At 41.5% G+C, this 17,515-nt stretch overlaps 1 protein-coding gene across 1 annotated transcript in view; it reads right to left on the minus strand.

Moving 5' to 3' along the window:
• The window catches only part of SWAP70 (switching B cell complex subunit SWAP70), a 47,297-nt gene that overhangs the window by 3,387 nt on the left and 26,395 nt on the right, over positions 1-17,515 (minus strand). Inside the window, exons 4-10 of the mRNA XM_005153249.3 lie at positions 13,887-14,114; positions 9,455-9,601; positions 9,087-9,195; positions 7,573-7,754; positions 3,776-3,883; positions 2,084-2,250; positions 1,121-1,319 (exon numbers count right to left, since the gene is read on the minus strand). Coding sequence (XP_005153306.2) covers positions 1,121-1,319; positions 2,084-2,250; positions 3,776-3,883; positions 7,573-7,754; positions 9,087-9,195; positions 9,455-9,601; positions 13,887-14,114 — 1,140 coding nt within the window. The remainder of the gene's footprint in view (positions 1-1,120; positions 1,320-2,083; positions 2,251-3,775; positions 3,884-7,572; positions 7,755-9,086; positions 9,196-9,454; positions 9,602-13,886; positions 14,115-17,515) is intronic.

Genomic DNA, 17,515 nt, shown 5'->3' on the forward strand with positions numbered 1-17,515 from the left:
GGGAATTCTAAAGAGAAGGCCAGAATGTTTAATCATTTCTAAAATAATGAGTCAACAATCACAGTGACTTTGTTTCAGTGATCATTTGTTTTGTGGATTTTTTTTTTGTTTGGGGCTTTTTTGGTTGTGGGGCATTTTATGGGTTGGGTTTTTTTCTTTGTTTTTTTAATGTCCATTATATTCAGCAACTCCTTTGGAGCAGTAAATGATGTTTCACATACAAAAAGACCGAGATGTCATCCAAAAAAAATAAAAGCTAAAAGCAATCTGAAGATGGTGTTAGATGTAATACCAACACAGTAGGTTGTGAAGAATCCAGAACTCCCCCACCTAGGCCCGTGCTTGCAGTCACTGCATTTGTATTCACTACCTTGTCCTTCACAGAGCTAACCCCAAGGGCACGGAGACAGCATAAACACACTCCCTCCTTAAACAGAAAACCAGTCATGTTTTGTTTCCTGACCTAAATACACACAGGATCAACACCTCCCCAGCCCTAGAAAGCATGCAGCACTTCACACTCCATAATGGAGTCTGACTCTTATTTCTTCCATGAATGCAGCTACTGGCCTTCACTAAAAACAACAGAGCAGAGACAGGCCTGCCATTTAGAGCACAAAGCACTGCTACATACTGAGAATCTAAGCTAATTCCTAGCTATCCTTGACATGAGTTCAGTGCTTGAATACTTGTTTGAGGAGCAAGGGCCTACAGCAGCACATTGGTTTTTCATCTGTAAAAGCTAGAATTCCTCCATGACACCATCAAAAGACTGTAAGAATACTTAAAAAAGTGTTAAGGCATTTAGTTATGACAGCAACAGAACTGCTTAAAAAGTTAGTCTGCACTAGAAGACAAATAGTATACAGAGTATTTCAGGGTATGACTGAGCTGGCTTGCATGCAAATTGAGACAAGACAGGAAGCAGTGTGTCTGATACACCTCCTCTTCTTCAAATGTAATACCGGTTTAAGCCAAAAAAAAACCAACATGTAACCTGTTGTTATCATTTTTGTGCCACACTAATTGCTAAAGAATAATCACACTGATAAACTTCAAATTCAGTTAGGCTACTGAATACCCAGCTAAGTATGAGAGGCTGATGTACAGAAAAGCTCACCTCATATTGCTCAAGGGCCTCCTTCCTTTCCAGTTCAAGTTGTTTCAGCTGCTGCATAGCAACTTGAAGAGCCTGTTCCTTTATCATTCTCTGGTTTTCTAGCTCTTGTTTCTCTGCTTCTGTCATCTGAATGGTCTGTTGCTGCTGTAAGTGCCATTTTTCCAGTTCAGCTCTCTTTGCTGACTCTTCTTCCAGTAATCTACAAGGGGGATTGCAGTTTTAACCACACTTCAAAGTAAGTTGTATCCATTATGTAGCATACACATAGGCAGCCAAGATAAGTGTTTTCTATTCCCCACCCCACCCCCTTGGGAAGCAGGGAAAAAGTTATTGCTTGTTGGCTTGTCTTCAATATAAAGCTGAAAACCATGCCAACAGTGCAAGCGGTCTGACTGCTACAAAGGGCTATTCAGAAAATTTAGTCAGTAATGCACATACACAACACTGAAAACCACAGAAGAAACAGGCATGCATAAGTTAGTTACTTTAATTGTCTTAGAAGGCCTGACTATGATGAAACAAACCACACTGAATAAAGCCCATATGAGTAAGAGGAGACTTAACCCTTTATCAATTACAATTGAAACCTGTGATAAAATACAGCAGAAGGTTCTATTTATAGTTACTGTTTTATAAAATAGACGATTGAGAAGTCTACAGAGTAATCTCAGTTTTTCAAGTGCTGACATGCACAACAACACAAGTGTGCCTGCTTTTCTGAAACTGCTGAGCACTTGCTCTGCTCAGGGCTAATCAAACACATTAAAAAGTCATAAATAGCAGCTTTAGCCTTCATAGCTTAAGGAAAAAAAAAATCTATCCTGTGTTTGGACTGCAAGCTAGTCTCCCTCTCAAGTGCTGCGTCCAAGATGCAAACACTCTCTACTACTATGGCACAGTTACCTATTATTGTAGGAAGCGAGTGGGGAATTGAAATGAATTTTTACTAAGTCAAACCAATACCTGGCTTGAAGTTTCCTTACAGTCTCTTCATCCTGACGTGCCTGTTTCTCATCCTCCAAAGCTCCCTGTAGCTGTTTATACATTTCCTCCAGTTCACGTACTCTCTGTAAATACTGCTCCAGTTCAGATGATTTCTGAGCAACCTGCTCTTCCATTTTTTGTCTTACCTAGTGGCACAAATCAGGGACACAGATGAGCTACCATTCAACTCACATTTCCAATTTTTAAAGGAATAGCCAGGTTTCCCTCAGATAATGTTTTCAGAGACAACCCTTCTGCTGCCTGCAGAGCAGAACCGGTAACATTGGGTCTAGATTTGTAGATGTGTAACTAAGAGCATTTTAAACAAAATAATAGTACAGGTTACTTTATATTGCCCTACTTCATATGCAGTACAGGTCTTTTTACAGGGGTTTAACCTCAACTTCAGTCAGTTTGATGCTGTCACTCAGTTTGCAGATACACACTAAACCAGAGGAAGAGAAAGCTCAGAGAGTGCCCAGACACAAAGGTCAGTCTAGTTTAATGATACTGTTTCCACTTCTTTCCTCAGGCAAGTCTGTACTGGCAACAGTGTATTTCACATACTTAGATGTGGATGATGGCACCATGACAGCATAGGATGGATGGTTGGAAATCAGCCAAGAAGACTGGTTTTGCTAAGAGATGAGCAACTATAACAAAAAACATAGGTAAGGGATAGATGAAGGTGAGAGGATGCTGCACATCCACAGCCACCCAGTCTCTGATCCTAGTCACTCCCCTTTCACTGACCAGAGCAGGAATGCAGAGCTGTCCTGTCCCACTCAGCCCATCACCGTGCCAGGGATCACAGCAGGCAGCTGGCTTTGAACTGAGTCAGGATAAGGCACCAAAACCTCGGTATTTAGCAATATGTAACATGTACTTCACAGAAGGTAAGCACAGGTCCTGAAGTCAGCAAGAAAGGTTTGCTGTCAAGTAAGGCAGGAGGGCATGTCCTGCTCTACTGGTCTGCACACTGCCCTCCCCTTACTAAAACCCACTGACCCAGAAGGTGATCATATTCAAGAATTCACACTTCAGCCTCTAAAGGGGTACTAGATGCTTTTATGTTCCGAGATATTCCAGCACATTCACTTGATTATTTCTACTTTTTTCTCCAGCTAACAGAAAAGCCTGTTACACCCAACAAAGCCCATGAGGACTATAAATCAGTCATAGTAACAGCATTGTAAACCTACAATGTTTCTTTCATTTTTTTATGTTTGTGTGTGTGTATAGATGTATAGATACAGTATAAAAAAAGCAGTAGTTTTAGGAATAAATTCAAGTCATAAAATTCCTAAAATGCATTTTAATTATGCCTGTGTTCATTTTACATATTCTCATAGCATGTACTGGCTGCAGATTCTCCATCTCTGAAAATTGCAAGGATAACTTCAAGTCTGGATTTAGTTTTCAAACAGTCATTTTTTTCCCAATTTTCCAATAATATTTAAGTTTTGAATGCTATACAAGCTGTAGGCAAGGTGTTCCAGTGTTTGCATTCACTACATCTCTATGTAAACTCTAATAAATACATCACAGGTTGCAGTCTCCAGCCTCCTGCAAAATCTGTGGAATACTTTCAGTGCCTGCCTGTGGGTGAAGTCAGTGCTGAGCGCTTTGCCCAGTGTGTAATCACAGCAAAACACCACGTGCACTACTTACCATCTTTTCTCTCTCCAGCTCCAAACTGAAGCGATCTTGTAATTCAACTTGAGTCTGAAGTCTTTTCTTCTCTTCCTCAGCAGCACGAGCAGCTGCTGCTTCCAGTTGCTGGAAGAGAAGGGCAGGGGGTGGGGAGAAAAGAGAGAGGAGGAAAAACAATTTGTCAAAACTAAACCCTTTGGAGGGAAGAGAATATTAACAATTTTTAACAGAAATGGAGGAAACCTTCAAAAGCATTAAGGCACTAGCGTTTGGGGGTTTTAAATGTCTGAGGCTATTCTCAATCTCTAAATGTACTTTTAAATCTTGTTATTTGCAAGACAATTTTAAATTTACCAGTGAAATTATCAGACTTCCTCCAAGTTTCCCTTGAGTGCAGCTTTACACAACCAACATAAACCATTATTATTTCCTTCTCTACCTCATAAGGGATAGAAAACTACTATGAAAGCCCACATCCCAGGCAGCAGGACTGCACAGGAGTTCCAATAGTGAAAACATGCCAGCTTGTACACAGTCCATACAGAAACAGAAGACACACTAAATTGCCATGGGAAAGCAGAAGTGCCACAAACTTCGACTGTGATTGTTTTATTGTGAATCACATCCCTTTGACATCCCCTAAATTGCCATGTAAGGAAAATAAAATCCTAGCTGATGATCATCACTTGCAATTAGGGGGAAAATTAGCCAAGGCCTGGGAACAGCTGCTGGTACCTTCACACCTTCTTGCAAGTTGTTTAAGTTCTTTGGTGTCTTGATCTTACAAATAAAGATAGTTGTCACAGCTTTATATTTTATTAGGATTTTGATGAAATGTATTTTGAGAATGCAAGGAAGGTCAGAAATATACAAGTACTGGCCAAAACTTCAGCAATACTGAAAACAAAATCATTCTTTCACATAGTTTTTCTAAGAAACTTATCTGATGCTTCAGAGCTTTGAATTTGTTTCCACAGACCTTCAGTAAGAGCAGAACACCCAACATCTGTAGTATTTTTGGAAGGTACTGCATTTAGCCCAAGTTCCCTCACACAACCTAAATGAACTAACCAGATGCCTACATGATTAAAACTGCCAAGCTAAAACTTTCATTCCTTTAAGTGCAGAAAAAAATCGGAAATAGAGGAGAAAGCTCCTAGTCCCTGTTTTTAAGCTGTAGAAGATAACAGTACAGAACTGCTCTCCTTTGAAAGGCTTAAATGATGCCAACCTTTCAGAAGTAGGACTGCTCCTCTGCCAGAACATTTAGAAGCATGTAATTGTAGTCAGATCCAAGACATCTACTTAAGTGAAATTTTCTTTTGGTTTCCTTCCCTACTTTGAAATTAAACATTGCCAATACTGAGCTGAGAGAGCGAACATGCAGAGCAACAGGCAAGGGGGGGTGCTAGGCTTCTGACAGAGCTCAACAAGAAAATACACTGCTTGTCTACTCTATCAGTAACTTCCTGCTTAATTCATGTCAGAGGATATCAGTTCCTGTCAGGTAAGATTACTCACAGCCATGCAGGCTAGGGGAAAGTCCCAAATGTTGGGGGTGCATGGAAAGGGGGAATCCACAGGAACACATGATTCCAGCAGGGGTTAGTTAGCAAGCACAGAGTCTCTGTAGGCCACGGAGGACCCCAGATTGAAACAGAAAGGGTATACACATCTTGTGCATGCTCTCTTGGTAATAAAACCTTACATTTCAGTTTGTTCAACAGGTGTAGCTCAAAATTCCATTTAAAAAATATGGAAAAAAAATCTATAGTAGATAAAGGCTCTTATTCTTCTGATTTTTTTTTTAGTTCAGGAACTATCAAAATACAAACCAGTCTCAGAGTGCACTTTGGCAGATGCTGCATAAAGTGGCTCACTGCCATCGGGAGGCAAATCTAACTCTAGGTTTTCCAGAACAATTCAGTTTCCTGAACCATTGACAAAGCCTTTTCCTTGAAGAACATTTTTCCAACTAGTCAAAAACTAAGTCCCTCCAACACAGTACCCCCACTCATTTCACTTAATCAAAGTGCAGTAGTTTGTGTCAGAGACTAAGCTACTTCCCTTGAGAAACCATTTTAATCCAGCCCACTTCAAAAGATGCTTCTTGCCCCAGCTCTCTTCAGGTTATCCACTGTGATTTCTATAACATTTCCTGGAGCTTCTCAACATCCCCCTGCTCCTTTGGTGCTGCTCTCATAATATCTTCCCCCTTTTTCTCCATAAAGTAAACTCAACACAGAAATCCAGCCCTATGATTTCTGTTAACAGGTACATTACTTACCAGCAACTTGCAGGTAACACAGGTTATCCTTTAAAGCATACTTTACATTCCAAATTTTAAATACATGTTAGACTACAGGTGATCAAATTAAATTTGTTTTCCCACTGTCAGACTCCATTTAAGGCAAACAGAGCAATACTCACATCAGTGGTGTCAGTCCTAAGTTAACTGAAAAAAGACAAATCTGTCTTCACCACAATTGTGTCTTAATGACAAGACTTTTTAAAAGATATATTTTGAATTCCTTTATTTGCTTCTTAGACTCAGCAGCTCTAACATGTTCTCACAATATTTATTAAGATTAAAAGCTTCTTCTAATTGAGGGCTAAAATTAGGGTGTTTTATTCATGAAAAACCTGGGCAATGATGCACACTTGAACTAAATGGGAATGCAAAAAAAAAAAAATCAGTTTAGGAAGGCAGTGAATGAAACACTCCTTAGACCAAGCACAGAACAAAGACCTGGACTGCTCTCGCAACAGGGACTCAGCAGCCAAAATGTTAGGCAGCAGTGGTGAGGGAGGCGTTTGATGGTGATCTAGGCTATTTCCAAGGCACACTCCTTATTAAAAGGTATCATAGCAGTAGAAGCCATAGTAACTCTTCCTGCAAGCCTTTAAAAAGAAAAGATAAAAAGTATATCTGGATACTGATCAAGTCTCTGTGGAGAACTATTGCAGAGATAATTCCAAAGATCCATAAGCATGTTCCATCTACTGTTAAATAGCGTGAAGCCACAGCAATGGCACCTCGGTGTCTCCTGCCAGTCATTAGACTAAAATGCCATGTGCAAACAAAATAATGCATTCAGCAAGTCTACTGCTAATACTCAAGAGATTTCTAGTCCAATTCTCAGGCTGTCAGAAGTCAATCAAGCACTTACAAGGAACACATATTTAAACAGTTTATAAATGATTAGTATGTGTCTCAGCTCTGTAAATCTTTTACAAACTAATAAAATTACACCTATACAACTCACAAAATCACTTTGCACCTTTGGGACCTTTGTAAATTAAACTTCTATCTCTGAAAACAACTATGGTGTGAAAAGAACAGCTCCCCACACACATGATTCGCATATTGTAACTTTGGAAAAATACCTAAGAAAATCTTCATGTAAAGCCCCAGGTTTGACAGACATGTGACACAAAAAAGAAAAACAACCCCCCCCCAAGTAACTGAAAACACTAGATTCTCTAGTCCCCAGCCACATAGCCAGGGCTTTCTTCTACACTAGCTTCACAACACCCCCACATAAGTACAGGGGACAGGGCTGGGCCACATGATTTACCCTGAACCTGCTAACAGTGCTTACAACCTGCTGTGGTCAGTGTTGAAGGCTTTACTGCAGCTCAACCACCAGATCTACATGCTTAAAGTGCTGATGCTTGCACAAGCTCACCTACTCTGGAGGCATTCACTCATGAACACCTGAACAGGAAACAGGTGCCTAATTATGCTTCAAAAAGCCCAGCTCAACCACAGAGATCAAGCTTAAAGTTTGAAGGTCAGCAGCTCCCACTCCCACCTTTCGCACAGTCTCCAGTTCCTTCTGCTTGTTCTCGTTGGCCGTTTGCAGCTCCTTCATCTGCCGCTCCAGCTCTTCGTGCTCAGCTAACAGCTTCTGGCGCAACTCTTTCCGTTTCTGGCGTGCTTCTTTGTGGGGTGGAGGGCTCCCCACTCTCAGAAGGTTTACAGTGGTCTGTATGGCTGGAAAGGAGCATGCCAGACAAAGGGAGAGAAACAGAACATCAGTGAAGGAAATGCTAAACTTTCGGGATAGCTTTAATGAATAAATACTTGTGGTGGTGTGTTATTTGTTAGATTGGGGTTTTTCTTAATGTATTTTTAAATCAGAAATAACTGTTGTCAGTTCTCCTAACTCATCAGGCTAGCTATCAACACAAACCAAAAGTGAAAGACACACAGCTTTCAGTAGTGGCTGTGTGCTGCAACGATAAGGTCTGGCAATTCCAATGCATCATGGCAATTCCAATATTGATTTCTAATGACTAATGGAGGTACAAGCCACCTGTACACCTAGGTGTAAAATAAAAAAAAAAATAAAAACCAAATGAAACAACCAAAAACCCCAACACTTCAAGATTTCCTACTACCCAGATTCAGCAACTCTAATAAGTCCGTAAGATGTTATCCAACATATGCATCACTTCCCTTGGACCAACCTCAAATCCTTTATTCTTACTGATACTCCAAGGGAAAACCTTCTTCCAGTAAGCCAGTTGCTCTCATTCACTTACATTCAATGAGGAAATATTCAGGGAGTAAAGCTGAGGAGTGGCAGATAAACTCGATATTTTATTGACCAACTACAGCTGTGAAAACGTATCTCCTCTGGGAACTAAGTAATCCTTTGTCATACATCTGACTGGTGCAATTAAACACATGCTTTAGGTAAGGAGGGAAGTGCAAATGAAAGCACACAGCTCTAAATATATAAAAGTGCACATACTTCAACAGCAGTGGCAACACTGGTTTTGCAAGGACTTCTACCTTACTCTGCAAAAGATGCATGTAACTGTCATTTGGCACATATGTGAGAAGGTGTTACAGAGGGTGTCAATTTCACTGTGGGAATAGAAAAGAAAGCCCTAATGGCCAGCTGAATCCTCAGCTCACCAAACCATACTACCCCAAGCAGAACTGTAAAAGCAAAGCTAGCATTTTACAGTGCTGAAATAAACAAGCTTTCCCCTTCCTTCCCAAAAGCAACAATTTACAATGTATTTCCCCTTCCCCATCCCTAGAAGTACAGCCAATATGGAAAAAGCAAACAATAACTATCCATTTCACTTTGGTTATGGCTGCCTCAATTAAGGTGCCTAAATGACAGAAAGAGAGTCCCTTTACACATACCCTCAGTTCTTCCTAAATCTCAGGCTCCTTAAAGATCCTTTCCATGTGCCCAAAACCGAGACATTAAAGCTCACCAGACCAAGAATTTCAAATTTGAGCAAAGCACAGCTTCAAGACTTCAGCTTACCTTAAACTTTCACATAACTAAGATTTTTGAAGCCTCACCTTGAATCCACTCCTGCTTCTTCTTTTTATCAGAGGCACTGATCTCAAAGCTTTTATCAAGACATTTTATGAGAAAAAGGCATTTCTTTCCATCTTTGTCAGGCAAGGCCTAGAATGGGTAGCAAAAGGATTAGCCCTGTAAACACTGAAATCCAAGTTATATTGTCAAGTATGCATATACATACACAGTTATTTGTTACAGAGCCACAAATAACAGCACTAAGAACCTTCATTAAGTAGTTTATGAACAGGGTTTTCTTGAATGAAGTAACAAAAGCTATGCTAATGAAAGATATCAAAAGTCTACCCCATCACACAAAAAGGATTCATTCTTATCACAGTTTGTTGTTTGTTTGGTCCTTATTTACCTCTACACAACAGTTGCCATCCAGGATGATGTCTCCCTTCTTGTCCTTCAAATCTTCACTTACATAGTAGGAAATAATATTGGGTTTTAGCACAAACCATCGCTCCATCCAATTTTTCCTTTTGTGACCTTTTTTCAGCATGTAGCCCTGTAAAAAGCAAGAGATCAGCTGAAATGCCCAGCCTCTGATGACCTGCCTGGTCTTTTGTTTCTATTGCTTAACGGTCCAATAAAGCACACAGAAAAGTCTGCTCAAGACCCTAAACACTTCACCTATTCACTTCCATTCCCAGTACAGGCATACAGCTAATTGTTTAGCCCATGAGAGACTACTCACTCTTCTTCTGTCCAGGTTTTAAGGAACTGGGTTACCTGAAGAACGGAATAATTGTTATTATTATGCCATTATCAAGTCATTATTATGATCCTTTTTGACGTTGAAGATGGATGAATGAACTGGGAGGTGGTGTGTCCACTGCTACCGTGGCAGCTCCTGTGTGTCCCTGCCCAAGTTATTTGGTTCTTAAATTGTAGGAACCTGTTCTGACCTAACAGTGAGATCCTATCAGCCCACAAATATGTGCTTTTATTTGAAGTACCACTGCTGTGGAGCAACAGAAAAAGACAAGAGTCCACTGGGCAGAATCAGCACATCCATACAGCCATTTCCCTGAAATCTTAAAGGAGCTCACGATTACTTTCAAGTTTTGTTAGCCAGAGTTAACCTTAAGTAGCCTTCAAGAGTGCACACTGCATGTGAAGGATCCAGCACCTCTTATTATAGCAAACAACTTTCAAAAGTACAGGAATGAGAAAACAAAAGCAACAAAAATGCCAGCGAGAAAGGCAGGATTGTCAACACATCATTTTTCTACCTTGAAAGAGTTTCTTTTCCATTTTTGTCTTTCAGACATGAATTTAAAATGGTGAATCCACTCCTGGCTATTAACCTCAACACTGATAAATACTTGAATCAAAATTTCCTTGTTTATTTCCCCTCAGTAACTTAACCCTACTGGTAATGTCTGTTAAAATCATAAAGCTGACACTTCTTGCATTCCCACCACCAAATACACACTGGAGTTAACTCTGAAGTCGAAGACACAATTCATCCTCTCTCCGTAACTTTAAAGCACGTAATCCTCCATTACATTAGCCAGTAAGGACAGTGATGTCCTCTTTGATGAGCTTTAATATTTAGTTTTCTTCAGTCAAGCAGAGACATGTTCAAGGTCAGATTTATGGGGTTTGGAGCAACCTGCTCTAATGGAAGGTGTTCCTACCTGCGGCAGGGGGGTTGGAACCAGATGACCTTGAAGGTCCCTTCCAACCCAAACCATTCTATGATTCTATGACATTTGTCATTGCTAAGGTTCACCTGTAGTACTTTAATGACAGCTGTTAGTAGAAATCAGTTCTATGTGGAAGCACACACCAGTGACAGATGTGGGCCTGCATCTACAAACTGTAAATCTAGCCTGTTACGGGATACTCCCAGGTATGAAGCAGAAACACGTCTATCCTGGGAGTGGCTCTACCCTGCCAACACACCTATTTAGCTGTACCCCACTAAAGAAACAATTCTTTATAGGATACTTCAATGAGTATGTTAGAGAAACTGGTAACAGAACCATACTCCTGGCATCTCTTTTGGATGGGATATGGGAAGACTGGGGGTGCCTGGATTTTAAAGGAACAGAGTTGTACCTTGATTTAGACAATGCCAAGTTCTCACTCACAGTATTTAACTTTCTTTGAAAGATAATCCACTTACAAGCCTTAACAAAACTATTTTGAAAGAAGACAAGCCCATACTTTGCCACTGAGCTTTATATACGGATAAAAGAATAAAAATTAAAATCTTCTGCAATAACAATAAATAGGCTGGTAATATGATCCAATCATCCCAGTTGACCTCTATTGAGCATTAACATACCTAAAAAGCAGCAATACTAAGTGCAGTTACACTAGTAACCCTGTTACATGTTACCTGGTGTTGCTTTGGCAATTCAAAAACTCTCTCACGGAAAAGGATGCCTGGAGAATGATGTAATAATTGGTCATTCTTTCATGCATTTTTAGTGATCTTATCCAGGGCACTGCTGTGACCTAGTCAGTTTTTAATCTAGAGTTTTGCCATTATTTCTACTATATCTACCCTTTCTGAAACCATAATCCCCAATTATTTACATACTTATGACAGGCTTCTAACTTCAGAAAAAAGTCAAATCCCAGATGAAACTGAAACACCCACATCAACATAGCTATGACTAAGCCATACAGAAAGCACTGTACTCCAAGTATTCCAGATTAAGAGGATGAAAGAAGATGGAAAGGAGACCAAGTAACATTTTTCTGTAATAGCTTCTAGCTACAGCAATTTTTGACACAAGACAATGAATAAATGTGTTGTGACATACTCAAGTCACAGGTGTTTTTCTGTAGAGGTCTGAGGGCAATTAAAAGTTAGGACAGTTGGAGCAGCTCTTTTGCTTAAAATACTAAACAAAAAAAGAAACACCCCCTACATGTACAGCTTATCTATGCTCAGCTCCTCTAGCCAGTTAAACATAGCCAGAACCACGGCCGTGCCTATTCCCCTGTGCCATCCCATCCCCTGCTCCAAAGCAGGAATGTGCAGAGAAACAGCTTTTTTTGCCGCCTCCACACTTGGGTCTGAGGTCTGAGTGGTAACAAGGGCATGTGAAGGACTCCCACAGCTTCAATCTTTCATTCCTTCAGTATAGGTCATAACCAGGTGCTTCCCCCATCCTACCCCCTGACACACTGAATTTGCTCTCAAAGCCAAGTCAGACTAGTATTTTCCCCTCAAACTGCTGCAAAATCTTTACCTGTTATTTCAGTGCATCAGCAGCTTCTCATCTTGCAAGAGCCCACTGACAACCCCTGGGAATCTTTTCACACCAATTATCGTGTGACAGGACACCTCTTTCAGAAAACTAGTATCACAAATGAAGCTATCATTGCTACCCTCTACAGGCCTCAGAGACCCAAGGTAAGTGCACAATAAAAAGGGTAGTATGACACTTGCCTACAACATGTTATTTGTTACTAACTTGAAGTAATCATAGACTTTAATAAACTGAACCAGATGCCTGTAAGTCACACAGGGAACTCTGTCTTCTATTAGGCTAGTGACTGTCCAGGAGGTGCTGGGCCAAATCTTGACCCAAACTCTTTTTATGTGCCAAGGAACTATTCAAAGACACTCAGACATCCCTGGGAAAGAGGCATAGCCACTGAGAGAGGAAAGGAAGGAGACAGTAAAGAAAAAGGTGGATAGGGGGGTGAAGAGAAAGCCACAATGCAGTATCAAAACTTAAAAGAAATACGATTTCCTCACAAGCTCCAAGCAGAAGGACTGATCTGACACTGGTTATTTTCTTTTTCATGGTATTAAACCCCAGAATGACTTCATTTTGCCCTCAACTGACTGACTGTGTGTCCCCAGCCCTCACCTCCAACAGGCAACCAGCAGTTAACAAAAATAGACTTTCGCATTGTTCTGTAGGTATTCTGAAAGAATTTCCTGTGCCAAGACTTTCTGACGATCTCTTCAGAACAGCTCAGGAAAGCCTGCCAAGAAAACCTTTGTTTCTCTCCTCACCAAGAATCCAAGAAATCAAAGATGAAACAAATTCTCTGTCAGGTAAGAGTCAATTTTAAAGAGTTCTCTAGGTAAGCTCTGCTGTGACAGGTACAGTTTCCATTGAGGAAAATGCAGTTTTAAAAGCCATTCCTAAACTGATAATCCAGCCACTGGAAACCCAAAGAAACTGATGACTGACAGATGTTTGATAAGAATATGAAGGCCGGAATGACTTCTCGTGTTTAAGAATGGATAAGCTGTCACTCACATAGCCTGCTAAGCAGAACACAAAGAGAGGGAGGCTCTGGAACTCTTGCACACCTTTTTGCTCAGGTTGAAGTGATACAACTTAAAAGCAGGCCTTTCCACTGGAGCAATACTTCTGTCCAGAAGACCTTGTTTGCATACAGATGTGATCATCAGCAAAATGTATTGGCTACAACATAACTGAAACCAAAACCCAGTATCTTCTCAGACTGAAGAGCTGTCACCAGTTTAAGAACCGACAATGTGTTGCAGCTATTCTGTCAGCTAACAAGCAGTTCATACTAGTATAAAAAGGTCGTATTTCAAGACAGAGCACACGTCTTTTAATAACACTCTCCCAACAAGCAACTCAATCATAATAGTGCAACAATTACAGCAATCTGAACACAACTTCTCTTTTATAAAAATAAACTCAGATTAAAGAACCCTTATGTCATTTACCTCATTTCCCCTGGTCATTATCCATCAGGTAAAGAAATTTCTGCACAAGTTGAACATTTTCCAGTTATGCAATACATTTTTCTACTCCAAAGCATTATTCCTCTGTGGTTCTTACCTGTTTGAGTACATCTAATATAAGCTCATTAAAGACTTCATTGATTGCCATGGACACCGTCTGTCGGTCCATTCCTTTACTAAACTGCCCGCTGCCAATGAGATCAATCAGCTCCCATGCAGAAAGACCTTCTCGACTGGTGTTGAGAGCAATCTTGTAATGGTCAAACTGCTCCTGCTGCCAGCCTGCTCCCATTGCTTCAGTGAGTTTTTTAAGTAAATATTCAATCTGTACAGAAACACAAACAGAAATCAATCATTTTCAGCAGGAATGGAAACCAAGTGTTTCAGGTGTAAGCTAAGCCTCTCTAGACTATGATTACAGCTGGATTCCTGCATTCACATGCAGGCTCCTAAGAGTAGGTGGTTTAGTCAGCAAAGAGTTTAGGCTCTTGTCTCAGTTGAACTTTTGACTGCCAAACCCTTCCTGTAGCTACTCTCTTCATTGCAAAGAAACAAAGAATTGACCTGTCAGCCTCTTTTAACATTTTAGATTGCTACAGAACACATGGGACCTTCCCTGCAACAGCTTCCAAAATACAGTTTGGAGCCATGGCTGAAGTGTGAGAAAGCAAGAAGTTCCAAAAAGTATTCTGGTGAGATAAAAAACAAACAAATTACAAAAAGCAAGAAAAGATGGCAGTTTGGAAAAGAAGTGAAATGAAAAACTGCCAAGGTGTGATCACCTATCTTAGCCTTCACCTGACCCCTCTTTTCTAGCTCTCAAGCACTCCATCAATGGACACAATCTTGGCAGATTGTATCAAGAAAAGTAAAAGGACAAATTTTTCATGTCCACTTTTACTGTTTCCAAAATAAAATCTCCTTTTCCTTTCATCTTATATCATTCTGTAAGCATTACCATACACAGGGCAGTAACACTAGTCAAACACAAGAATGAAAAGAGGGAAGGAAGGCTGAGTTTCTTCTTTTCTCTGGGGTTTTTATGTTGTTTTAAACTCATCACTGTTCGCTCCTTAAACCAGTTCCCAATATTTTAAACTAAGCCCATCTACAGCTTTGAGCACATGCAAAATGCTTTTAATGGCTCTTTAACAAAATAATTGGTGAGAGCCCTGCTAAAAAAACCTCTACACAACATAATAAAAGCTAGGCTTCTAATTTTATAGGACTGAAGTCGGAGAACACCAATTAGAGCATTTAATCCTTTTTTGAAGCCAGACCAAGCTAATGTGGCTGCCTGCCATCTTGGGCAATGGCTCACACTGTGTTTCTCCACTTCACTACCTTCAGCAGCCAGCAAAGCTACCTGCACCCTCCCTACGGAGGAAGCCTGGGGCGAGGGCACTCACCCCACCGCAGGGACAGGGGAGCACCAGCCTCTTCCTCCAGTCACAAGACAGCACTGAGCCACTTCTGGGAGGTCAGTCCACAAAACCCCAGTGAGGGCTCATCCAGCTGCCCTGCTTCTGGCCAGGCATGAGGGATGCCACAGGGAGGGAAATGCACAGTGCCTGGCGCACGGACATGCAGAGGGAAAGCAAAACGACCCTTTCAGGTTCTGCCTGTGCACATGGAAGTAACAATGGTTTCCTCAAGTGCTGCTTTTCTGAAGGTCAGTCCTTCAGGTAGGTCTGCTCCACTTTCAGTTTACCTATTTGAGGTGTGGTTTTGGAAACACCAAGTGACTCGGGAGTCTGAATCCTGTTATCAAAAATTACTAAACTATACAACATGAACTCACTGAGAAGTGGTGGAAACCAAATGACTTCTAGGACTTCTTTTTTCTAATCACCAATGCTGGCTCACCTCTGTTCCTCAGAGCTACAGCTCAGAGTCACCTTTCAGATGGTCTAACAGGCTTTTGAGCACCCAGCAGTCTGCCTGAGACCTGGGATTACAAAGAAATAAAGAAGTGGGTTTTCCCCAAAGACTTCACCACACACAAGGACTCCAAGGTCTCCAGGTTTTGATGCAGCATGCACATTAACTTTGTGGCTGCTGCTTCTCTCTCTTGCAACTAGTACAGTTGTAAACCTCTTTCCTTTCCCTCATATCTGTGATCAAGAAACACACAAACGTGTAGCAAAACACTCATCTGTTGAAGCAGTAAATTACCAAAATCACCTTGCAGATAGGGTGGCTTTTCTTACTGTTTCCGCTCAGTAAGTGTTCTTAGACGCACAGCCCCTACTCTAGTATCACATGGACTAATGCTACAGTAAAATGGAGAAGCTACTGAAAGCTGCTGCACTCCACTGTAAGTGAAGATCAGGTTCATGACCATTTGAGGAACCTGAACATACGAAAGTCTATGGGACCTGATGAGATCCATCCCAGAGTCCTGAGAGAACTGGCTGACGCAATTGCCAAGCCACACTGCATGATATTTGAGAAGTGACAGCAGTCAGGAAAGCTCCCTGGTGACTGGGAAAAGGGCCATTTTTAAAAAGGATGGAAAGGAGGACCCTGGGAACTACCAACCTCAGCCTCAACTCTGTGCCTTGGAAGATCCTTTTAGAGCTATGCTGGGGCACATAGAGGACACGGAGGTGATATGAGACAGCCAGCAAGGCTTCACCAAAGGCAAGTCCTGTCTGACCAATCTAGTGGCCTTCTATGATTGAGTTACTACATCACTGGACAAAGGGCGGGCTATGGATGTTGTCTATCTGGATTTCTGTAAAGCCTTTGACACAGTCCCCCACAACATCCTGATCTCTAAACTGGAGAGATATGGATTTGATGGGTGGACTGTTTGGTGGATAAGGGTAGTGGTCAACGGTCCAGTGTCTGGCTGGACACCAGTGACAAGTGGCATCCCTCAGGGGTCCATACTGGGATCACTACTGTTTAATATCTTCATCAACAACATGGACAGTGGATTGAGTGCACCATCAGCAAGTCTGCAGATGACATGAAGCTGAGTGGTGCAGTTAACACACCTGAGGGATGGGATGCCATTCACAGGGACTTGGACAGGCTCAAGATATGGGCCCACGAGAATCTCCTAAGATTCAATGGGGCCAAGTGGAGGGTCCTGCACCTAGGGCAGGGCAACCCCCCACATCAAGTTAGGATGGGGGATGAAGGGCTTGAGAGTATCTCTGAGGAGGACTTGGGGGTACTGGTGGATGAAAGACTGGATGTGAGCTGGCAATGTGCACTTGCAGCCCAGAAAGCCAGTTATATCTTGGGCTGCAACCAAAGGAGTGTGGCCAGCAGGACAAGGGAGGTGATTCTGCTCCTCTACTCTGCCCTGGTGAGACCCCACCTGAAGTACTGCATCCAGCTCTAGTGTCCTCAGCACAGGAAAAGACACAGACCTGTTGAAGAGGGTCCAGAGGAGGGCCACAAAAATGATCAGAGGAATAGAGCACCTCTCCATCAGGTGAGGGAGTTGCAGAGGGAGGTGATGGACAGGCTGAGGGTCTTCTGTCTGGAGAAGACTCCAGGGAGACCTTACTGCAGCCTTTCAGATCTTAAAAGTGACCTATAAGAAAGATGGGAAAAGACTTTTTAGCAGGGCCTGCTGCAATAGGACAAGGGGTGATGGTTTTAAACTAAAAAAGGAGAGATTCAAGGCTGGATAGGATGAAAAAATTCTTGGTGGCAAAACACTGGCATAGTCGCTCCTTATCCAATTCTTACCAGCAAAGACATGATCTG

Source organism: Melopsittacus undulatus, chromosome 4, assembly GCF_012275295.1.
Source record: "Melopsittacus undulatus isolate bMelUnd1 chromosome 4, bMelUnd1.mat.Z, whole genome shotgun sequence".
NCBI lineage: Eukaryota > Metazoa > Chordata > Aves > Psittaciformes > Psittaculidae > Melopsittacus > Melopsittacus undulatus.